A 25,422-nucleotide genomic window follows, 5' to 3' on the forward strand; every position below is an offset into this window, starting at 1 on the left:
TACAGTACAGTACAGAGGTAAACAGTAGCCCAGCTCTGTCAGTCTACAGTACAGTACAGTAGAGGTAAACAGTAGCCCAGCTCTGTCAGTCTACAGTACAGCAGAGATAAAAAGTAGCCCAGCTCTGTCAGTCTACAGTACAGTAGATTACAGAGGTAAACAGTAGACCAGCTCTGTCAGTCTACAGTACAGTAGATTACAGTGGTAAACAGTAGCCCAGCTCTGTCAGTCTACAGTAGAGTAGATTACAGAGGTAAACAGTAGCCAAGTTATTTCAGTCTACAGTACAGTACAGGTAAACAGTAGCCCAGATCTGTCAGTCTACACTACAGTACAGAGGTAAACAGTAGCCCAGCTCTGTCAGTCTACAGTACAGTACAGTAGAGGTAAACAGTAGCCCAGATCTGTCAGTCTACAGTACAGTACAGAGGTAAACAGTAGCCCAGCTCTGTCAGTCTACAGTACAGTACAGTACAGTACAGTACAGTTGAACAGTACCAAGACCTCTCAGTTTAGAACGGTGCAGATAGAATTGACATCACCCAGTGTTCTACTGACATCACCCAATGTCGGGGGGCTAGGGTCAGTCTGTTACATCTGGAGTATTTCTCTTGTCTTATCCGGTGTCCTGTGTGAATTTAAATATGCTCTCTCTAATTCTCTCTTTCTCTCGGAGGACCTGAGCCCTAGGACCATGCCTCAGGACTACCTGGCATGATGACTCCTTGCTGTCCCCAGTCCACCTGGCCGTGCTGCAGCTCCAGTTTCAACTGTTCTGCCTGCGGCTATGGAACCCTGACCTGTTCACCGGACGTGCTTGTAGCACCCTCGACAACTACTATGATTATTATTATTTGACCCTGCTGGTCATTTATGAACATTTGAACATCTTGACCATGTTCTGTTATAATATCCACCCGGCACAACCAGAAGAGGACTGGCCACCCCTCATAGCCTGGTTCCTCTCTAGGTTTCTTCCTAGGTTTTTGGCCTTTCTAGGGAGTTTTTCCTAGGGAGTTTTTCCTAGCCACTGTGCTTCTTTCACATGCATTGCTTGCTGTTTGGGGTTTTAGGCTGGGTTTCTGTACAGCACTTTGAGATATCAGCTGATGTACGAAGGGCTATATAAATACATTTGATTTGAAAATTTGATTTGATTCTACTGACATCACCCAATGTTCTCCAATGTTCTGCTGACATCACCCAATGTTCTGTTGACATCACCCAATGTTCTACACATCATACAGTCATGTCTATTCTACTGAACACACTTCTATCTGAACGTTCTGATTCTGTATCATCGCCCCCTCCTGAATAAACCCTAAGGTCTCTGTCCTGTGTGTGTGTGTGTGTGTGTGTGGTGTGTGTGTGTGTGTGTGGGTGTGGTGTGTGTGTGTGTGTGGTGTGTGTGTGTGTGTGGTGTGTGTGCGTGTGTGTGTGATTGCTAAGTGAAGTCGTGCATTATGTTCCACACCATATTGTTGTGTCACTAGGTTTGTCAAAGCACATAATCCTTACATAAATTCGTCTCTCTGTTTCCCCCCCCCCCCCATCCTGGATGGAAGTCAGCGAGAGACAGAGAGAAAGAGAGAGAAAGCGAGATGGAGGGAGACAGAGAGGGAAAGAGGAAGAGGCAGCGGTGTGTAAATGAAACAGAGATGAACAGGAGATAGTGGTGAGTGTTGTTTACCAAGCCACAAGGTGCGGCAAAGACTCACTAACATCCTGTCTGAACGCTGTTTTGTTATCTATCGCCTAGTCACAGCAGCCACCTCCACCACGGGGTAAGGAGAGGACAGGACAGGACACAGCAATACACACACACACACGCAATACACACACACACACTATAAGGGGAGTCATTTGGGATCAGTAGTGGGTAAAAATCACATGGGGGAGCCAAGCCAGTAGAGCCATATCATAATGAGTTGTGATAATGTCGTTGTTTGCTCTGTAACCTGTTAGTTGATAGGCCTCGACACCGTGATTATTACAGTAGGCCTAAAGGCCGAGACAATAAGAAGACACAGTGGTAGAATAAATTCCAACCACACCTTTTGTTTTTAATCACAAAACCCAGAGAGCAAACTCTATCCAGTGAAGTCCACAAAGCATACAGCGTGGTCCCCCGTGTGGCTCAGTTGGTTAGAGCTTGGTGTTTGCAATGCCAGGGTTGTGGGTTCGATTCCCACGGGGGACCAGTACGGGGGGGGGGAAAAATGTATGAAATCTATGCATTCACTACTGTAAGTCGCTCTGGATAAGAGCATCTGCTAAAATATAAAAATGCATCAGACAGTTACATGACCTGCAGCATGGTCACGCAAGGTAATGTTGATTTAGAACCACAGAGTTAGTCACCTCAAGGAGCTGCTGCCTCCACCATTTCAACTTGGCACGTAGATCTTCCCTCTCGTTAGCTCTAAATGACAGCTCTACACAGGGGAACACCAGGCCTCACAGTCCCAGGAGAGACATTACAGGACAGACAGGGGCACACCAGAACTCACAGTCCCAGGAGAGACATTACAGGACAGACAGGGGCACACCAGAACTCACAGTCCCAGGAGAGACATTACAGGACAGACAGGGGCACACCAGAACTCACAGTCCCAGGAGACATTACAGTTGGACAGGACAGACAGGGGCACACCAGGACTCACAGTCCCAGTGGACAGGACAGAGGGGCACACCAGAACTCACAGTCCCAGGAGAGACATTTCAGTTGGACAGGACAGACAGGGGCACACCAGGACTCACAGTCCCAGGAGACATTACAGTTGGACAGACAGAGGCACACCAGGACTCACAGTCCCAGGAGAGACATTACAGTTGGACAGACAGGGGCACACCAGAACTCAGGAGAGACATTTCAGTTGGACAGGACAGACAGGGGCACACCAGGACTCACAGTCCCAGGAGACATTACAGTGGACAGGACAGACAGGGGCACGCCAGGACTCACAGTCCCAGGAGACATTACAGTTGGACAGACAGACACACAGACTACACGAGACATACAGTTGGACAGACAGGGGCACACCAGAAAGGAGAGAATTAGTTGGACAGGACAGACAGGGGCACACCAGGACTCACAGTCCCAGGAGACATTACAGTGGACAGGACAGACAGGGGCACGCCAGGACTCACAGTCCCAGGAGACATTACAGTTGGACAGACAGAGGCACACCAGGACTCACAGTCCCAGGAGAGACATTACAGTTGGACAGACAGGGGCACACCAGAACTCACAGTCCCAGGAGAGACATTACAGTTGGACAGTAACTTGTAGTAGTGTAAGCCAACGGTAGTACACTATAGGGAATAGGTGCCAATTGTGATGCATCCGAAGCCTTCTACACAGCTCCTGTAAAGCACCACTGCCTATAACACACCCAGCTACGTTTATTCCCTGTGTCATCATCACTGAACATGCATTATTGACTGGAATTGGTTGTTAACAGGAGACTTTTGTTAACAAAGCAGCGGAGATGATTGTCCAGTGACCTCACAGGTGAACACAGCTGATTCAAATAACCAAACGAATCATCAAGCCTTTGATTATTTTGAATCAGCTCTGTAGTGCTAGGGGGGAAAAACCAAAACGTGTACCCGGGGGGGGGGGGGACGGAGACGGACGGAGTTTGAGAAAACCCTGGACGAGATTATCTGCGTAACCAAGAGATTCTAACGTACAAGAAAGAAACCAGTCTATTAAAAAAAAAAAAAAAATGTTTATTGACGTCAGAAGCAGTTCAGAATCTAAAAAAAAACACAAAAAAAACTAATGCAAATATTTCTTTTTTTGCAATTACAGTGGTATTCAAATAGTCCAGTAAAATAACTTTATGATAATACGGCAAGTTGATAAGACGTCATTTAAAACAAGAAAAACAAATGCACCAGCCATTGGAAACAGAAGAACTACTAAGACACTACATTATAACTTGGTAATGTGCTGCTGTGCACTACTAGCTAAGGCAAATAGACCAATTGGTTTCCAAGCCAATTTGTTTTTTTTACAACCGCTTTAAACTGTAACAAAAGGGGGGGGGTCGCATCCCAAATTGCATCCTATTCCCTATATAGTGCCCTACTTTTGACCTGAACCCTATAAGGACTTTGTCAAAAGTTAGTGCACTAAATAAGGAATAGGATTCCATTTTTGGGGGGGGAGATAGAAACACAGACAGACACATGTGACACTGTTGTAGTGTTAACTATACAAAAAGAGGAGACAACAACCTGTACAGCTGCAAAACAATTCTTATACACAGCGTTTACATTTTGGAGGGAGAGAGAGTTTTTTTTGTTGTAGTAACTTTTTCAAGTAATGTTTTTTATTTTTGTTCTGAGTAAGTGATGTGTGAACAAGAGGGGTTAAATGCTTTATAAACAAGAAGTGATAAGCTCTACACGTAACAACGTTGATCTACTCGTCATCGTCGTCGTCATCATCGTCGTCTTCATCGTCGTCATCATCGTCATCATCGTCGTCGTCGTCCTTGGTTGGGGCAGCGGCCTTCGCTGGCACGCTGACGGGCACCTTGCCCTTGTTGCGGTACGCAGTGATGTCCTGAGAATGGGGAAGTGGACGAGAGTAGTATTTCACTTTATTGGTACAAGTAACCACTTGGACTGGCCACCCACCATAGCCTGGTTCCTCTCTAGGTTTCTTGCAACATGGAAGTAAACATACAACAACTGCATCTGCTACTGACCACTTGGGGTGACTAGTGTTAACTTGAATTGTTAGGCTACGCATGACTAGTGGTAATAATTTGAATTCTTAGGCTAAGCATGACTAGTGGTAATAACTTGAATTGTTAGGCTATGCATGTCTAGTGTTAACCTGAATTGTTAGGCTATGCATGACTAGTCGTAATAACTTGAATTGTTAGGCAATGCATGACTAGTTGTCACGTCCTGACCATAGAAAGATGTTATTTTCTATGGTAGAGTAGGTCAGGGCGTGACATTTTTTTTTCTAGTTTAGTTTTTCTATGTTGTCAGGTTCTAGTTTTGTATTTCTATGTTGGGTTTTGTTTGGGATGATCTCCAATTAGAGGCAGCTGGTCCTCGTTGTCTCTAATTGGAGATCATACTTAAGTAGGGGTTTTTGCCACCTGGGTTTGTGGGAGATTGTTTTTGAGTAGTGTATGTTTCAACTCTGTCACGGTTTGTTGTTTCTGTTCGTTTAGTTTATTGTGTATGTATTGCATAGTTTCACAGTTCAATAAAAATGTGGAACGATAATCACGCTGCACTTTGGTCCGCTCCTTCCTACGACAACCGTGACAGAATCTCCCACCACAAAAGGACCAAGCAGCGTGCCCAAGAGGAGCAGGGAACTTGGACCCGGGAGAGGAAAGAGTGGAGGACGTCCTGGACCTGGGAGGAGGTAATGGCAGGGGTCAAGACCCTGCCATGGAAGCAGGTGGAGACAGTGAGGGAGGAACGGCAACGTTACGAGGAACTAGCAAGGCAACGACGGAAGCACGAGAGGCACCCCCAAAAAAACAATTTTGGGGGGGGGCACACGGGGAGATTGACAGAGTCAGGGTGGAGACCTGAGCCAACTCCCCGTGCTTACTGTGGGGGGCGAGTGAAGAAGCAAGCACCGTGTTATGCGGTGATGCGCACTGTGTCGCCAGTGCGCATTCACAGGCCGGTGCGATCTGTGCCCGCGCCCCGCATTTGTCGAGCTAGGTTGACCATCCAGCCAGGACGGGTTGTGCCAGCTCTATGCTCGAGACCTCCAGTACGCCTCCACGGCCCAGTATATCCTGTGCCTGCCCCAGGTACCCGGCCTCCAGTGAGTCTATCCAGCCTGATACGCCCTGTTCCTGCTCCCCGCACTCGCCCTGAGGTGCATGTTACTAGTCTGGCGCCACCTGTGCCAGCCCCACGCATCAGGCCTCCAGTGCGCATTCCCAGTCCAGAGCTTCCGGTGACGTTTTGCAGTCCGGAACCTCCTGAGACGGGGCCTCTGGCTAGACGGCCCACAGTCCGGAACCTCCTGAGACGGCGGAACCTCCTGAGACGGCCCACAGTCCGGAACCTCCTGGACGCGGCGGGGCCTGCAGCCCAGAACCTCCGGCGTTGCGGCGGTCTGCAGCACAGAACCTCCGTCGGCGGTCTGCAGCACAGAGCCTCCGGCGATGATCTACAGTCCGGTTCCTCCGACGATGATCCACAGTCCGGTGGCACAGAAGCAGAGGGATCAGCAGGCGGAGCGGGTGTTACGCCCCGAACCGGAGCCGCCTCCTCTGTTGGAGGATGTATGGGATGAGAAGGTTATGTGTACTGCACCAGAGCCGCCATAGACAGTAGTTACCCACCCTACCCTTCCTTTTTTTCGGGTGGGGGGGGGGGTTGTTGTTGTTGTTTTGTTTAGGTGCGGTCGGAGTCCGCACCTTTGGGGGGGGTTACTGTCACGTCCTGACCATAGAAAGATGTTATTTTCTATGGTAGAGTAGGTCAGGGCGTGACAGTTTTTTTTTCATAGTTTAGTTTTTCTATGTTGTCAGGTTCTAGTTTTGTATTTCTATGTTGGGTTTTGTTTGGGATGATCTCCAATTAGAGGCAGCTGGTCCTCATTGTCTCTAATTGGAGATCATACTTAAGTAGGGGGTTTTGCCACCTGGGTTTGTGGGAGATTGTTTTTGAGTAGTGTATGTTTTATGTTTTACTCTGTGTCACGGTTTGTTGTTTCTGTTCGTTTAGTTTATTGTGTATGTATTGCTGTTATGGATACAGGTAGTGTGTATCCTGCATGTGTATTTCTTTTCTCTCCTTCTCCTCCTCACAGGTGACAATCATCATTCCCCAATCAGTCACCAATCAGATGACACCTGCTCCTTTTTCAGTACACAATCACAGCCCTTTCCCTTGGTTTAAAACCCCAGTCTCTCTCTCTAGTTCAATCTCTCTCTCTGGAGTTCAATCTCTCTCTGTAAACTCAATCTCTCTGTGTTCAATCTCTCTGTGTCCATATCTCTCTCTCTCTCTCTCTCTGTGTATTGATCGCTTTTGTTTTTGCAACTACATGTCACATTTGTCTGGTTATCCTGTGAGTATTGTTTTGTTGTTTGACTGTTTGTTTGATGGTGGGAAAAGGGGGTACCAAGACAAGTCGCCCATGGGCATACATTACCCGTAGGAATACTGTGTCTAAGTACCCTAGTTAGAACTGGGCGGACCACCCTCTGTATTTTACTGGTTAGTTAGCTAGCTGTTCTTGAGGTAGGCTAGTCTAGTTTAGGGGTGATTTTTGGATTATTGTTTCTTTGCTTGGGTCCAGCTCAGCCCCTTTTCTCACACGCCATTACTGTGTGATTTAAAATAAACCATTAGTGTTTGACGGTAGATTTAAGTTGTCTGTGGTTTTTGTTCTCACTGTTCCCTTTCACCATTATAATTTGCATGAGTTATGTTACGGGTCTCGTTTCCATCCCCCCTAGACTGCAGGGCCAAAGAGATTCGTAACAATTGCATAGTTTCACAGTTCAATAAAAATGTGGAACGATAATCACGCTGCACTTTGGTCCGCTCCTTCCTACGACAACGGTGACACTAGTGGTAATAACTTGAATTGTTAGGCTACGCATGACTAGTGGTAATAACTTGAATTGTTAGACAATGCATGTCTAGTGGTAATAACTTGAATTGTTAGGCTATGCATGACTAGTGGTAACTTAAATTGATAGGCAATGAATGACTTGTGGTAATAACTTGAATTGTTAGGCTATGCATGACTTGTGGTAATAACTTGAACTGTTAGGATATGCATGACTTGTGGTAATAACTTGAATTGTTAGGATACACATGACTAGTGGTAACTTGAATTGTTAGGATATGCATGACTAGTGGTAATAACTTGAATTGTTAGGATACACATGACTAGTGGTAACTTGAATTGTTAGGATATGCATGACTAGTGGTAATAACATGAATTGTTAGGATACGCATGACTAATGGTATAACTTGAATTGTTAGGATATGCATGACTAGTGGTAATAAATTGAATTGCTAGGCTACGCATGACTAGTGGTAATAACTTGAATTGTTAGGCTATGCATGACTAGTGGTAATAACATGAAATCCTACGATATGCATGACTAATGGTAATAACTTAAATTGTTAGGCTATGCATGACTAGTGGTAATAACATGAAATGTTAGGCTACGCATGACTAATGGTAATAACTTAAATTGTTAGGCTATGCATGACTAGTGGTAATAACTTAAATTGTTAGGCTATGCATGACTAGTGGTAATAAATTGAATTGCTAGGCTATGCATGACTAGCGGTAAAAACATGAATTGTTAGGCTATGCATGACTGGTGGTAATAACTTGAATTGTTAGGCTATGCATGACTAGTGGTAATAAATTGAATTGCTAGGCTATGCATGACTAGCGGTAAAAACATGAATTGTTAGGCTATGCATGACTAGTGGTAATAACTTGAACTGTTAGGACATGCATGACTAGTGGTAATAAAGTGAATTGTTAGGCTACACATGACTAGTGGTAACTTGAATTGTTAGGCTATGCATGACTTGTGGTAATAACTTGAATTGTTAGGCTATGCATGACTTGTGGTAATAACTTGAAATGTTAGGCTATACATAACTAGGCTATGCAAGTCTAGTGGTAATAACTTGAATTGTTAGGCTATGCATGACTAGTGGTAACTTGAAATGTTAGGCAATGCATGACTAGTGGTAACTTAAATTGTTAGGCAATGCATGACTAGTGGAAATAACTTGAATTCGCTATGGATAAGAGCGTCTGCTAAATGACTAAAATGTAAATGTAATGTAACTTGAATTGTTAGGCTATGCATGACTAGTGGTAATAACTTGAATTGTTAGGCTACGCATGACTAGTGGTAATAACTTGAATTGTTAGGCTATGCATGACTAGTGGTAACTTGAATTGTTAGGCTACGCATGACTAGTGGTAATAACTTGAATTGTTAGGCTATGCATGACTAGTGGTAATAACTTGAATTGTTAGGCTACGCATGACTAGCGGTAATAACTTGAAATGTTAGGCTACGCTCGACTCGTGTTAACCTAAATTGTGAGGCTATGCATGACTAGTGGTAATAACTTGAATTGTTAGGCTATGCATGACTAGTGGAAATAACTTGAATTCGCTATGGATAAGAGCGTCTGCTAAATGACTAAAATTTAAATGTAATGTAACTTGAATTGTTAGGCTACGCATGACTAGTGATAACTTGAATTGTTAGGCTACACATGACTAGTGGTAATAACTTAAATTGTTAGGCTACGCATGACTAGCGGTAATAACTTGAATTGTTAGGCAATGCATGACTAGTGGTAATAACTTGAATTGTTAGGCTATGCATGACTAGTGGTAATAACTTGAATTGTTAGGCTATGCATGACTAGTGGTAATAACTTGAATTGTTAGGCTACGCATGACTAGTGGTAATAACTTGAATTGTTAGGCTATGCATGACTAGTGGTAACTTGAAATGTTAGGCAATGCATGACTAGTGGTAATAACTTGAATTGTTAGGCTATGCATGACTAGTGGTAACTTAAATTGTTAGGCTATACATAACTAGTGATGTCACGTCCTGACCGGTAAAGGGGTTATATGTTATTTTAGTTTGGTCAGGACGTGGCTGTGGGTGTTTGTTTAGAGTGTTCTGGGGTTTTTGGTCTATGTTCTAGGTTAGTGTTTTTCTATGTTCAGTCTAGTTTTCTACTTCTATGTTTAGAGTTTGTTGATTGACCTTCAATTGGAGGCAGCTGTTCCTCGTTGCCTCAGATTGAAGGTCCTATGTATAGGGGTGTTTGTGCTATGGGGGTTTGTGGGTAGTTGTTTCCTGTTTTGTGTCTGTGCACCTGACAGGACTGTTTAGTGTCGTTCGTTGTTTTGTTTACGTGATTTGTTTGTTTTTCCTTCTTAAGATTTAATAAAGAAGATGAGTATACACGTTCCCGCTGCACCTTGGTCTAATCCTTACGACGCCCGTTACAAGTGGTGTTAACTTGAATTTTTAGGCTATGCATGACTAGTGGTAATAACATGAATTGTTAGGCTATGCATGACTAATGGTAATAACTTAAATTGTTAGGCGATGCATGACTAGTGGTAATAACATGAAATCCTACGATATGCATGACTAATGGTAATAACTTAAATTGTTAGGCTATGTATGACTAGTGGTAATAAATTGAATTGCTAGGCTATGCATGACTAGTGGTAAAAACATGAATTGTTAGGCTATGCATGACTGGTGGTAATAACTTGAACTGTTAGGCAATGCATGACTAGTGGTAATAACTTGAACTGTTAGGAAATGCATGACTGGTGGTAATAACTTGAACTGTTAGGATATGCATGACTAGTGGTAATAAATTGAATTGCTAGGCTACACATGACTAGTGGTAACTTGAATTGTTAGGCTATGTATGACTTGTGGTAATAACTTGAATTGTTAGGCTATGCATGACTTGTGGTAATAACTTGAATTGTTAGGCTATACATAACTAGGCTATGCAAGTCTAGTGGTAATAACTTGAATTGTTAGGCTATGCATGACTAGTGGTAACTTAAATTGTTAGGCTATGCATGACTCGTGGAAATAACTTGAATTCGCTCTGGATAAGAGCGTCTGCTAAATGACTAAAATGTAAATGTAATGTAACTTGAATTGTTAGGCTATGCATGACTAGTGGTAATAACTTGAATTGTTAGGCTACGCATGACTAGTGGTAATAACTTGAATTGTTAGGCTATGCATGACTGGTGGTAATAACTTGAATTGTTAGGCTACGCATGACTAGTGATAACTTGAATTGTTAGGCTACGCATGACTAGCGGTAATAACTTGAATTGTTAGGCTATGCATGACTAGTGGTAATAACTTGAATTGTTAGGCTACGCATGACTAGTGGTAATAACTTGAATTGTTAGGCTATGCATGACTAGTGGTAATAACTTGTATTGTTAGGCTAAGCATGACTAGTGGTAATAACTTGAATTGTTAGGCCATGCATGACTAGTGGTATTAACTTACTAGCGATAATAACTTGAAATTGTTAGGCTACGCATGACTAGCGGTAATAACTTGAATTGTTAGGCCATGCATGACTAGTGGTATTAACTTACTAGCGATAATAACTTGAAATTGTTAGGCTATGCATGACTAGTGGTAATAACATTAAATGTTAGGATATGCATGACTAATGGTAATAACTTAAATTGTTAGGCTATGCATGACTAGCGGTAAAAACATGAATTGTTAGGCTATGCATGACTAACGTTAACTTGAATTGTTAGGCTATGCATGACTAGCGGTAAAAACATGAATTGTTAGGCTATGCATGACTAACGTTAACTTGAATTGTTAGGCTATGCATGACTAGTGGTAATAACATGAATTGTTAGGCTATGCATGACTCGTGGTAATAACTTTAATTGTTAGGCTATGCATGACTAGTGGTAATAACTTGAATTGTTAGGAAATGCATGACTAGTGATAATTTGAATTGTTAGGCTATGCATGACTAGTGGAAATAACTTGAATTGTTAGGCTATGCATGACTAGCGTTAACTTGAATTGTTAGGCTATGCATGACTAGTGGTAATAACTTGAATTGTTAGGCTATGCATGACTAGTGGTAATAACTTGAATTGTTAGGCTACGCTTGACTCGTGGTAATAACTTGAACTGTTAGGCAATGCATGACTAGTGGTAATAACATTAAATGTTAGGATATGCATGACTAATGGTAATAACTTAAATTGTTAGGCTATGCATGACTAGCGGTAAAAACATGAATTGTTAGGCTATGCATGACTAACGTTAACTTGAATTGTTAGGCTATGCATGACTAGTGGTAATAACTTGAATTGTTAGGCTATGCATGACTAGCGTTAACTTGAATTGTTAGGCTATGCATGACTAGTGGTAATAACTTGAATTCGCTCTGGATAAGAGCGTCTGCTAAATGACTAAAATGTAAATGTAATGTAACTTGAATTGTTAGGCTATGCATGACTAGTGGTAATAACTTGAATTGTTAGGCTACGCATGACTAGTGATAATAACTTGAATTGTTAGGCTATGCATGACTAGTGGTAACTTGAATTGTTAGGCTATGCATGACTAGTGGTAATAACTTGAATTGTTAGGCTATGCATGACTAGTGGTAATAACTTGAATTGTTAGGCTATGCATGACTAGTGGTAATAACTTGAATTGTTAGGCTATGCATGACTAGTGGTAATAACTTGAATTGTTAGGCTATGCATGACTAGTGATAACTTGAATTGTTAGGCTACGCATGACTAGTGGTAATAACTTGAATTGTTAGGCTATGCATGACTTGTGGTAATAACTTGAATTGTTAGGCTACGCATGACTAGTGGTAATAACTTGAATTGTTAGGCTATGCATGACTTGTGGTAATAACTTGAATTGTTAGGCTATACATAACTAGGCTATGCAAGTCTAGTGGTAATAACTTGAATTGTTAGGCTATGCATGACTAGTTGTAATAACTTGAATTGTTAGGCTACACATGACTAGTGGTAAATTGAATTGTTAGGCTCTGCATGACTAGTGGTAAATTGAATTGTTAGGCTATGCATGACTAGTGGTAATAACTTGAATTGTTAGGCTACGCTCGACTCGTGTTAACCTAAATTGTGAGGCTATGCATGACTAGTGGTAATACATTGAATTGTTAGGCTATGCATGACTAGTGGTAACTTAAATTGTTAGGCTATGCATGACTCGTGAAAATAACTTGAATTCGCTCTGGATAAGAGCGTCTGCTAAATGACTAAAATGTAAATGTAATGTAACTTGAATTGTTAGGCTATGCATGACTAGTGGTAATAACTTGAATTGTTAGGATACACATGACTAGTGGTAATAACTTGAATTGTTAGGCTATGCATGACTAGTGGTAATAACTTGAATTGTTAGGCTATGCATGACTAGTGATAACTTGAATTGTTAGGCTATGCATGACTAGTGCTAATAACTTGAACTGGTAGGCTATGCATGACTAGTGGTAACTTGAATTGTTAGGCTATGCATGACTAGTGGTAATAACTTGAATTGTTAGGCTATGCATGACTAGTGGTAACTTGAAATGTTAGGCTACGCATGACTAGTGGTAATAACTTGAATTGTTAGGCTATGCATGACTAGTGGTAACTTGAAATGTTAGGCTACGCATGACTAGTGATAATAACTTGAATTGTTAGGCTATGCATGACTAGTGGTACCTTGAATTGTTAGGCTATGCATGACTCGTGGTAATAACTTTAATTGTTAGGCTATTCATGACTAGCGGTAATAAATTGAATTGTTAGGCTATGCATGATTAGCGGTAATAACTTGAATTGTTAGGCTATGCATGACTAGTGGTATTAACTTACTAGCGATAATAACTTGAAATGTTAGGCTACGCATGACTAGTGGTATTAACTTACTAGCGATAATAACTTGAAATTGTTAGGCTACGCATGACTAGCGGTAACTTAAATTGTGAGGCTATGCATGACTAGTGGTAATAACTTGAATTGTTAGGCTATGCATGACTAGTGGAAATAACTTGAATTCGCTATGGATAAGAGCGTCTGCTAAATGACTAAAATGTAAATGTAATGTAACTTGAATTGTTAGGCTATGCATGACTAGTGCTAATAACTTGAACTGTTAGGCTATGCATGACTGGTGGTAATAACTTGAATTGTTAGGCTATGCATGACTAGTGATAACTTGAATTGTTAGGCTATGCATGATTAGTGTTAACTTGAATTGTTAGGCTATGCATGACTAGTGGTAATAACTTGAATTGTTAGGCTAAGCATGACTAGTGGTAATAACTTGAATTGTTAGGCTATGCATGACTAGCGGTAATAACTTGAATTGTTAGGCTATGCATGACTAGTGGTATTAACTTACTAGCGATAATAACTTGAAATGTTAGGCTACGCATGACTAGCGGTAATAACTTGAATTGTTAGGCTATGCATGACTAGTGGTAATAACTTGAATTGTTAGGATACGCATGACTAGTGGTAATAACTTGAATTATTAGGCTATGCATGACTAGTGGTAACTTGAAATGTTAGGCAATGCATGACTAGTGGTAATAACTTGAATTGTTAGGCTATGCATGACTAGTGGTAATAAATTGAATTGCTAGGCTATGCATGACTAGTGGTAACTTAAATTGTTAGGCTATGCATGACTAGTGGTAATAAATTGAATTGCTAGGCTATGCATGACTAGTGGTAACTTAAATTGTTAGGCTATACATAACTAGTGATGTCACGTCCTGACCAGTAAAGGGGTTATATGTTATTTTAGTTTGGTCAGGACGTGGCTGTGGGTGTTTGTTTAGAGTGTTCTGGGGTTTTTGGTCTATGTTCTAGGTTAGTGTTTTTCTATGTTCAGTCTAGTTTTCTACTTCTATGTTTAGAGTTTGTTGATTGACCTTCAATTGGAGGCAGCTGTTCCTCGTTGCCTCAGATTGAAGGTCCTATGTATAGGGGTGTATGTGCTATGGGGGTTTGTGGGTAGTTGTTTCCTGTTTTGTGTCTGTGCACCTGACAGGACTGTTTAGTGTCGTTCGTTGTTTTGTTTACGTGATTTGTTTGTTTTTCCTTCTTTTGACTTGATAAAGAAGATGAGTATACACGTTCCCGCTGCACCTTGGTCTAATCCTTACGACGCCCGTTACAAGTGGTGTTAACTTGAATTTTTAGGCTATGCATGACTAGTGGTAACTTCAATTGTTAGGCTATGCATGACTAGTGGTAATAACATGAAATGTTAGGATATGCATGACTAATGGTAATAACTTAAATTGTTAGGCCATGAATGACTAGTGGTAATAAATTGAATTGCTAGGCTATGCATGACTAGCGGTAAAAACATGAATTGTTAGGCTATGCATGACTAACGTTAACTTGAATTGTTAGGCTATGCATGACTAGTGGTAATAACTTGAATTGTTAGGCTATGCATGACTAGTGGTAATAAATTGAATTGCTAGGCTATGCATGACTAGTGGTAACTTAAATTGTTAGGCTATACATAACTAGTGATGTCACGTCCTGACCAGTAAAGGGGTTATATGTTATTTTAGTTTGGTCAGGACGTGGCTGTGGGTGTTTGTTTAGAGTGTTCTGGGGTTTTTGGTCTATGTTCTAGGTTAGTGTTTTTCTATGTTCAGTCTAGTTTTCTACTTCTATGTTTAGAGTTTGTTGATTGACCTTCAATTGGAGGCAGCTGTTCCTCGTTGCCTCAGATTGAAGGTCCTATGTATAGGGGTGTTTGTGCTATGGGGGTTTGTGGGTAGTTGTTTCCTGTTTTGTGTCTGTGCACCTGACAGGACTGTTTAGTGTCGTTCGTTGTTTTGTTTACGTGATTTGTTTGTTTTTCCTTCTTAAGATTTAATAAAGAAGATGAGTATACACGTTCCCGCTGCACCTTGGTCTAATCCTTACGACGCCCGTTACAAGTGGTGTTAACTTGAATTTTTAGGCTATGCATGACTAGTGGTAATAACATGAATTGTTAGGCTATGCATGACTAATGGTAATAACTTAAATTGTTAGGCGATGCATGACTAGTGGTAATAAATTGAATTGCTAGGCTATGCATGACTAGCGGTAAAAACATGAATTGTTAGGCTATGCATGACTGGTGGTAATAACTTGAATTGTTAGGCTATGCATGACTAGTGGTAACTTGAATTGTTAGGCAATGCATGACTAGTGGTAACTTAAATTGTTAGGCTATGCATGACTAGCGGTAATAACATGAAATCCTACGATATGCATGACTAATGGTAATAACTTAAATTGTTAGGCTATGTATGACTAGTGGTAATAAATTGAATTGCTAGGCTATGCATGACTAGTGGTAAAAACATGAATTGTTAGGCTATGCATGACTGGTGGTAATAACTTGAACTATTAGGCAATGCATGACTAGTGGTAATAACTTGAACTGTTAGGACATGCATGACTGGTGGTAATAACTTGAATTGTTAGGCTATGCATGACTAGTGGTAATAAATTGAATTGCTAGGCTACACATGACTAGTGGTAACTTGAATTGTTAGGCTATGTATGACTTGTGGTAATAACTTGAATTGTTAGGCTATGCATGACTTGTGGTAATAACTTGAATTGTTAGGCTATACATAACTAGGCTATGCAAGTCTAGTGGTAATAACTTGAATTGTTAGGCTATGCATGACTAGTGGTAACTTAAATTGTTAGGCTATGCATGACTCGTGGAAATAACTTGAATTCGCTCTGCATAAGAGCGTCTGCTAAATGACTAAAATGTAAATGTAATGTAACTTGAATTGTTAGGCTATGCATGACTAGTGGAAATAACTTGAATTGTTAGGCTACGCATGACTAGTGGTAATAACTTGAATTGTTAGGCTATGCATGACTGGTGGTAATAACTTGAATTGTTAGGCTACGCATGACTAGTGGTAATAACTTGAACTGTTAGGCTATGCATGACTAGTGATAACTTGAATTGTTAGGCTATGCATGACTAGTGGTAATAACTTGAACTGTTAGGCTATGCATGACTAGTGATAACATGAATTGTTAGGCTATGCATGACTAGTGGTGATAACTTGAATTGTTAGGCTATGCATGACTAGTGGTAACTTGAATTGTTAGGATACGCATGACTAGTGGTAATAACTTGAATTGTTAGGCTATGCATGACTAGTGGTAATAACTTGTATTGTTAGGCTAAGCATGACTAGTGGTAATAACTTGAATTGTTAGGCCATGCATGACTAGTGGTATTAACTTACTAGCGATAATAACTTGAAATTGTTAGGCTATGCATGACTAGTGGTAATAACATTAAATGTTAGGATATGCATGACTAATGGTAATAACTTAAATTGTTAGGCTATGCATGACTAGCGGTAAAAACATGAATTGTTAGGCTATGCATGACTAACGTTAACTTGAATTGTTAGGCTATGCATGACTAGTGGTAATAACATGAATTGTTAGGCTATGCATGACTCGTGGTAATAACTTGAATTGTTAGGCTATGCATGACTAGTGGTAATAACTTGAATTGTTAGGAAATGCATGACTAGTGATAATTTGAATTGTTAGGCTATGCATGACTAGTGGAAATAACTTGAATTGTTAGGCTATGCATGACTAGTGGTAATAACTTGAATTGTTAGGCTACGCATGACTAGTGGTAACTTGAATTGTTAGGCTATGCATGACTAGTGGTAATAACTTGAATTCGCTCTGGATAAGAGCGTCTGCTAAATGACTAAAATGTAAATGTAATGTAACTTGAATTGTTAGGCTATGCATGACTAGTGGTAATAACTTGAATTGTTAGGCTACGCATGACTAGTGGTAATAACTTGAATTGTTAGGCTATGCATGACTAGTGGTAACTTGAATTGTTAGGCTATGCATGACTAGTGGTAATAACTTGAATTGTTAGGCTATGCATGACTAGTGGTAATAACTTGAATTGTTAGGCTATGCATGACTAGTGGTAATAACTTGAATTGTTAGGATATGCATGACTAGTGGTAATAACTTGAATTGTTAGGCTACGCATGACTAGTGATAACTTGAATTGTTAGGCTATGCATGACTAGTGGTAATAACTTGAATTGTTAGGCTATGCATGACTTGTGGTAATAACTTGAATTGTTAGGCTACGCATGACTAGTGGTAATAACTTGAATTGTTAGGCTATGCATGACTTGTGGTAATAACTTGAATTGTTAGGCTATACATAACTAGGCTATGCAAGTCTAGTGGTAATAACTTGAATTGTTAGGCTATGCATGACTAGTTGTAATAACTTGAATTGTTAGGCTACACATGACTAGTGGTAAATTGAATTGTTAGGCTCTGCATGACTAGTGGTAAATTGAATTGTTAGGCTATGCATGACTAGTGGTAATAACTTGAATTGTTAGGCTATGCATGACTAGTGGTAATAACTTGAATTGTTAGGCTATGCATGACTAGTGATAACTTGAATTGTTAGGCTATGCATGACTAGTGCTAATAACTTGAATTGTTAGGCTATGCATGACTAGTGGTAACTTGAATTGTTAGGCTATGCATGACTAGTGGTAATAACTTGAATTGCTAGGCTATGCATGACTAGTGGTAACTTGAATTGTTAGGCTATGCATGACTAGTGGTAATAACTTGAATTGCTAGGCTATGCATGACTAGTGGTAACTTGAAATGTTAGGCTACGCATGACTAGTGGTAATAACTTGAAATGTTAGGCTACGCATGACTAGTGGTAATAACTTGAATTGCTAGGCTATGCATGACTAGTGGTACCTTGAATTGTTAGGCTACGCACGACTCGTGTTAACCTAAATTGTTAGGCTATGAATGATGAGCGGTAATAACTTGAATTGTTAGGCTATGCAAGTCTATTGGTAATAACTTGAATTGTTAGGCTATGCATGACTAGCGGTAACTTAAATTGTTAGGCAATGCATGACTGAGAGAACATCCCATCTAACAGCTGACAGAGATATAAATAAACAAATCAAATGCATAAGATAACAAAAGGGGTGATGTTTGTTTACCTTCTCGTACTTCTCCTTCAGCTTGGCAGCCTTTTTCTCATAGGGCACCTTGTCCTCCGCTGTTAGGTTGTTCCACTTCTCTCCCAGCTTCTTAGCCACATCACCTATTGACAGGCCAGGGGTCTCCCCCTTCACCTGGGGTCGGAAATCAGCGCAGAAGATGAAGAAAGCAGACCTGGAGGATGAGAGAAGAAGAAGAAAAGGAGGGAGGAAACAGAAGGGTGACTGGTTTTTGTTTGGTTGTCAATGAATCGATAGTTGTTGACACAACATGGGAAACACTGATGTTTTGTTTTAAGTGTTAAATGGCTGCTTTAAATGCAGTACTTGTGTTATTCAAATATAGGGTTATTGTTCATTATTTTATAATAGTAATTGTTTCATAACTTTACTTTAGACATGTTTTACCGATTCACCCGGACATCGGGAGTTGAATCTCTGCACATTATCCATGAGCTATGAGTTTTGGAAAGGAAGGGGGGGTAGGAGGAGGAGGTGTGACTGTCTTTTACTGTCAGGCAGTACTCACGATGGTCTCTTGGGGGCGTTGGGGTCCTTAAACCTTTTCTTCTTCTCTCCCTTGGGAGGAATGTAGCTCCTCATCTCCCTCTCATAACGCACTTTGTCCAGCTTGGCCAGATCCTCAAACTTCCCCTTCTCCTTGGCGGACATGGTCTGAGAGAAGCAGAAGGTGTGATCAGATGTCAACAGTTTGCGTGTGTGTGTGTGTGTGTGTGTGTGTCGGTTAGGTGCTACACAGTGGTAGAGGAATACAACGTAAACAAAACAATGATATGCAAGGGGTGGCAGATTAGTATGGAACAACTTAGCTGTGACACAGTTCATTTGAAACTATCTCGTACCATACACCTATCAAGGGATTACGAGTGGTACAGGACAGTGTCCACTAAAGGGTTCTGCATCCCAAATGGCACTACCTTTGGCACACTATTCCTATTTAGTGCACTACTTTCAATCAGGGCCCATAGGGTGCTGGTCAAAAGTAGTGTACTATATAGGGAATAGGGTGCCAGTCAGTCACAGCTGAGATGTGTTCCATACTTACCTTCCATCTCTCAGAGCACTTCTTGGAGAACTCGGAGAAGTTGACGGAAGCTTCCGGGTGTTTCTTCTTGTGCTCCTCTCGACAGGTCTGGACAAAGTAGGCATAGGAGGACATCTTGCCCCTCGGCTTCCTTGGATCTTTCCCCATCTCGATATCGTTATCTAAAATGGATAAGAGAGAACGTTTTAGAAGTTAGCAAAATGTCAAAGAAAAGTAAAAAAAAAACATAAGGCACATTTTATTCAGTATTTTCTGACCCCCCCCCCCCCAAAAAAAATGATTTACTGCCATATATTTTGGAATGTCACCTAAATGCTTTCATGCAAACTGAATGTGATTGGAGCTCTATCTTTGTTTTCTGTAAAGACCTTCTTTCCGATTGGCCGTACCGGCTACAGTTGGTGAATTATTGAGCTATAGTTGATTCGTGGACATTTTCTCCCATCTCAGCCATGGAATTCTACAGCAGCTCTTTCAAAGTGAGTTCTACGGCTACAATCTTTTTGTCCCAACTGGTTACTTTTGAAAGCTCATCTTGATCTGGTAAGAGTCTGTATGGTTCCATACACCTTCCACTTCTTAATGACTGACCTGACTGTATAGGACATTTTCTTAGAACCTACCCCTAGTCTGTTATCGATCTACAACTTTATCCCTGAACTCTTCTGAAAGCTCTTTGTTCTTCATGATTGAAGCTATCGTTGAAATTCACTACCTGACGGAAGGCCCTAACAGAGACAGGTGTATTATTGTATACAGGTCGAAGCCCTTTCTCAAGTTGTTACAGATATTTGTTGCATCTGAGTTATTAGATTTGCTTTGACAAAGGGGTTGAAAACATATTTAATATTATAGACCTTTTTTTATTTGGATAATTTATTTTCTATCATTTGGGTCCCCCCCCCTTCCCCTATCAGGCTGCACTCAATAGACTTGTTTTCCTTCCCTTACTTACTCTTGGCATCAGAACTGTAAACGCAGCCCTCTGCGAATAAACACGTCCGGTTCTGTGTATTTGATAGAAAATAAGTTTGTTTTAACAAACAGGAACGTTTACGGACTGTCACACGGAATGTGCCCTTTGCTGAAAACACAGCTGTTACCTTTACTGGTCAAATCATGCGAAATGTCAAAAATAAATAAAAATTTAAAAAAAATAGACGCTATTTTCATGCATTTTGTACAGTCTTACGTTAGTCACCTCATATGTGTGAGTTGTTTTGTTTTTAACGCAGAATGCCTGTCATTCGGTCATTGAAGTTTTAGCTACAGAACGTTAGAAGTTCTCATAATACAAGAAAACAAAATCCTTCAAACTTTGTTAAGTTCAAGTGCAGAACATGGGGATAACCTTCGGACATATGCAAAGATTTTACATTTTTTTCACTATTTCACGAACTAAATCGGAAAAGAAAATGAGAAATGCATATAGTACCAGGTAAAATCTGGTAAATTCGTGTATAATGTTAAAATGATACTAGTGCATTTAGCTAACTCTACAGAAATCTATTCCTTAGAAAAACAAAACCCGGAAAAAAATCTACAAAAAACACCCTAAAAAACCACAAAATAAAAAGTCAAAAATATGTTTCAATTTCAATCTAAATTCGATTCAGCAACATTTGAAAAAAATGATTAAAATGTGGAGAGAGAGAAGAAAATAAAATCTCGTCAAATTCCCTATTATATTGCTAGTATGGCTGCATATCTGTGTTGTAGCAAAGCAATGCGTTTCTATCTATCGAGTGAAGCAGTAATGGCGCATAGGCTTTCTCTCGTTGAAGCAAAAAGGAGGTCAACAACGGACGGCAATATTTATTCTTCCATTTTGTGAGAAAGCACTTCTTCATGAAAGAAAGTCACCCTGAAATGTCTCCACCCGTATTCTCGATTACATTTTTAATCGAAAAATATGTTGACAAAACCCCGTTAGCTTGACCATATTTTTTTCCCCCCCGCCCGGTAGATTCCTATTGCAAATAGCCGTGGTGTATAGTAATACACTGGGTCTGTCGCTATGTCTATGTGCGGTACTGTGTAGATTTCCTATGAGCTCGGAATGGCCGCTTGTCTTCATCCACTAACATGGAGAATATGGGTTTCCTTCTCTTTGTGTCAATGCAACAGCCATTACATGCAGTAGAGGGCAGAGCGACCGCGGGGGTACCCACCTCTTTTTTTTTCTTCCCAACCCTTTAAATTTTTAACTGGGGAAAAAATATATATATATAAAAAAAAGACTTTCGTTGGAATAAGGATAGATAGGACTTTAATTTTTGATATTTTTTTTTTTTACAGTTAGACACATGGTTGGTGATTAAATCACGTTTTGAAAAAGTTGAAGTGAACTGCGATTGTATGGCCGTTACTGTTTGCCTTGTTTCCTATGCGAGTACAGTCAGCCATTACAGTAAAGCGCAGAGATCCCCTGAGGTAATTTCTCACTCTATTATGAGGCAATTTGTGAAGAAGAAAATAAACGAACAGTTAAAAGAGTTTTCAGAGCACATTTTCTTTCTCAATGTTTTCCGATATTTTCATTGTCAATTTTCCCCACGGTTTCGTCTTCACATGACAGGCATCACACAACCTCGCAATACACTGCAATGGCTAGCAATAGGTACAACTTGCTAGCCTGCTGTCCACTGAACATTACCGATTTTTTAACTCGGTAAATACACCGCATTTTTATAATAACACTGCAAAAATTACCTAACAATAATTTATAAAATATATTTTTTTTATTATATTTTTTTTTAAATGTTGATTATTTTAGTTTCACCTTTTTATTATTTTTTTTCAACCAGCGGCTAATACTGTGTGCTTCGCTGGCACATTTCTTGGTAGTTTTTAACGGCTTCCTTCGAATGAAAAATCACCCCATTTTTTTACGAACCTAATATTCAGAACATGGTCAATACATTTTTTCAAAGGTATTTCTAAATTCTCTTGTCATTTATTTATTTTTCATCCTTACAGACACTTTCATAAAATTGTTTTCCTCTCTCTCTCTCCCTGTTTCGTGTGAGATACTTACCAAAAGGCTGCCTGCCCAGCTTGTATCTCAAACGCACTGCAAATGGCTGTATGGTGGGAAAACCAAAGCGAATGCGATACGCAGCGTCTTGTCGCTTCTGTTAACATTACTCTGGATGGAGCTCGCTCTCCCCACTTCCCCCCTATTGGCTACCGCCAAGTTTAGCGTCCATCTGATTGGATAGAACCTTTTCATTGTCCTAATATCAGACGATGCGCCATTGGCTACCTTTTGTGAAACGTCACGGGAGTTGTAAAATGGCGCGGTGATATGAATTTTATTTATTTATTTATTTTTTTGTTGCTGTTGCTGGTGGTGGTGGTGCTGAGCTTCCTGGATATTTGTAGAGTGTTTGCCATAGTATTGAGTTTTCTGTGCGTTGAACACAAGTGTAAGCAAATGAATGGGACAACGGCGGAGCGTTCCGAGTGAACTAGAGCGTGTTAAAGTGAACGGGAACAAGGTGTAGGTGGGAAGTTCAACACATTTGCAAATCCATTGACTATTCACACCATCCTATGTTAACTGTATTAGCAAATTATGATTTTTGTTAATAGAATATTAGGAATGGTGGGTTTTAAAATAGGAATAATAGAAAAGTGTTTGAGGGACCTCTTGGTAGGATGATACAGTATATAATGTAGAAGGAATTTGAGATAATTTTGGCATTTGTGATGAACCACTGAATGACATGGTACAGTATACACTATCAATGCAGATGTATCAATAACAATATAACGAGGCAGTATTAAAGCAACGAGGTTCTTCTTTTCAATACAAGATTATTTAACAAATGTTCATCACACTGTATAATCTAATGCGTGTTGATAGCAGAGGGACTCTTAACAAAATAATGAGGTTTAATGAAAACCGTAGCCTAATAAAACTAAAAGACGATAAGCAATTTTAAGACCATTTATTTTTCTATTTTATCTGTCCTCACTATAGTCCCCATTACCACAAACGGAACAATCCGTTTAATGCGCGGTCTTCTGGCTATATGAAGCAGTGTTGACCGCGCTTTTATAGGGCTACAGTTTTGACACGAACCGTTACTTTGTACCGTTATTTTTTCTGCTATTGTAACTGTTACGTTTTTGTTAGAATGTAGCTAAAGGCTAAACCTTGGGGATACATACATGCATTAGGATACAAGCAAGTGGATCCCCTGGAGACCTGCTAGAATAACTTTGATGTCAAAGCGCTGTCACATGCGTGTATGTTCCAATTCTCACATGCGCTAGCGCTCCTATGAATAGAACTGTATTGCGTTGCACCAGGCCCATACAGGCGCATTAAAATCACACGTATAAGGTCAACCCGTTTCATTGATTTAAGCCTAACTTAAAAGTTAAATTAAAAACAATCATATATCATTAAGAAATATAATAATATTTCGATTTTTACACATTTTGACAGATTTGATTGGACCTTTTGTAGATAGCGCTATATTCCATGCCCTTTATAACCTTTATATATTCGTATCACAGTAATATCACAGTGAATGATGGTTTTCTCATTCCTTAGTCCCTCAAGCTCAAATTCATCATCATCATCATACCAGTAACTCAAGCCCCCAGCCCCATTTTGCCATGAGGCCGAGAGAAAATTGTGCAGTTTTAAAGCTAATTTCTAGTAATTAAAATAATAATAATAATAATGGTATATGACATGGGTGATGGTGATAATGATGCTTTCCTTCCACAGTCTGATTGTAATTTGCTGTTAGTTAGCCACCTTTGTTGGCATTATCATCTTAAATTAAATAGCCCTGGATTTACAGTGTACTGCTACAATCAATCAATCAATCAATCAATCAATCAATCAATCAATCAATCAATCAATCAATCAATCAAAGTATCAGTAAGGAATCCTGCTTTATATTCACCAGGGCCTGTATGCGGACTATGTTGCCTGCAGTTATGTCAAACGTCTCCATTGTATTTGGAGGTAGGATTGGTACCATCTCCATTGTATTGGGAGGTAGGTTTGGTACACTCTCCATTGTATTTGGAGGTAGGATTGGTACACTCTCCATTGTCTTGGGAGGTAGGATTGGTACCCTCTCCATTGTCTTGGGAGGTAGGATTGGTACCCTCTCCATTGTCTTGGGAGGTAGGATTGGTACCCTCTCCATTGTCTTGGGAGGTAGGATTGGTACACTCTCCATTGTCTTGGGAGGTAGGATTGGTACCCTTAAACATACAGAACAGTGAAAGGGAGACTACTGATTGTGGCATCTATCAGATTTTGCCATAGGAATACATTCTAGCACAGTGCTATAAAACAATAAAGGGGAAGCAATTGATGATACTTAACATTTGAAAAGGGTACATGTCACAGTCACATCTTTGAAACAAAGGGAAATTGTCAATGGAGCCGGCCCTCATAGACACTGATCTACGATTAGTGTAGCAATTCCACCCCTCATATCTACGATCAGGATTCAGGGAGCAGAAACTGAACCCAGATCTGTGCCTAAGGGCAACTTTTATCCAGAGCCCCATTTGTCTCTGTCTAGCTATTATATTGTCATCTGTCCCGTGTCGCAGTAGTAGCAGTAGTACCTGCAGCACGATGACAGAAAGTCACACAGCCTGTCCATGAAGCACAAGGAGGAGAGGAGATGAGAGGAGAGGAGAGGAGAGGAGGGGAGAGGAGAGGAGGGTAGGGGAGG

General features: G+C 40.4%; 1 protein-coding gene across 2 annotated transcripts; it reads right to left on the reverse strand.

Moving 5' to 3' along the window:
• Positions 1–3,722: 3,722 nt before the first annotated feature.
• On the reverse strand, positions 3,723–22,790 carry LOC100194543 (high-mobility group box 1). Of its 2 annotated transcripts, none has more exons than XM_014198323.2 (5): positions 20,664–20,686; positions 19,709–19,869; positions 19,172–19,317; positions 18,643–18,817; positions 3,723–4,576 (listed from the first exon to the last, which is right to left on the reverse strand). In XM_014198323.2, the coding sequence occupies exons 2-5, from the start codon at positions 19,853–19,855 to the stop codon at positions 4,433–4,435; spliced, it is 612 nt and encodes a 203-aa protein (XP_014053798.1). In that variant the 5' UTR covers positions 19,856–19,869; positions 20,664–20,686; the 3' UTR covers positions 3,723–4,432.
• Positions 22,791–25,422: the final 2,632 nt, after the last annotated feature.

The sequence above is a fragment of the Salmo salar genome, chromosome ssa04 (genome assembly GCF_905237065.1).
Source record: "Salmo salar chromosome ssa04, Ssal_v3.1, whole genome shotgun sequence".
NCBI classification, from domain to species: Eukaryota; Metazoa; Chordata; class Actinopteri; order Salmoniformes; family Salmonidae; genus Salmo; species Salmo salar.

Bases quoted from the DNA above. Each gene is read 5' to 3' on its own strand.
- LOC100194543 (XM_014198323.2), bottom strand. From the start codon at position 19,855: ATGGGGAAAGATCCAAGGAAGCCGAGGGGCAAGATGTCCTCCTATGCC. The intron at 19,318-19,708 runs GTAAGTATGGAA...TGCTTCTCTCAG, and splicing joins AGTGCTCTGAGAGATGGAAG to ACCATGTCCGCCAAGGAGAA. The intron at 18,818-19,171 runs GTGAGTACTGCC...CTCATCCTCCAG, and splicing joins AACGCCCCCAAGAGACCATC to GTCTGCTTTCTTCATCTTCT.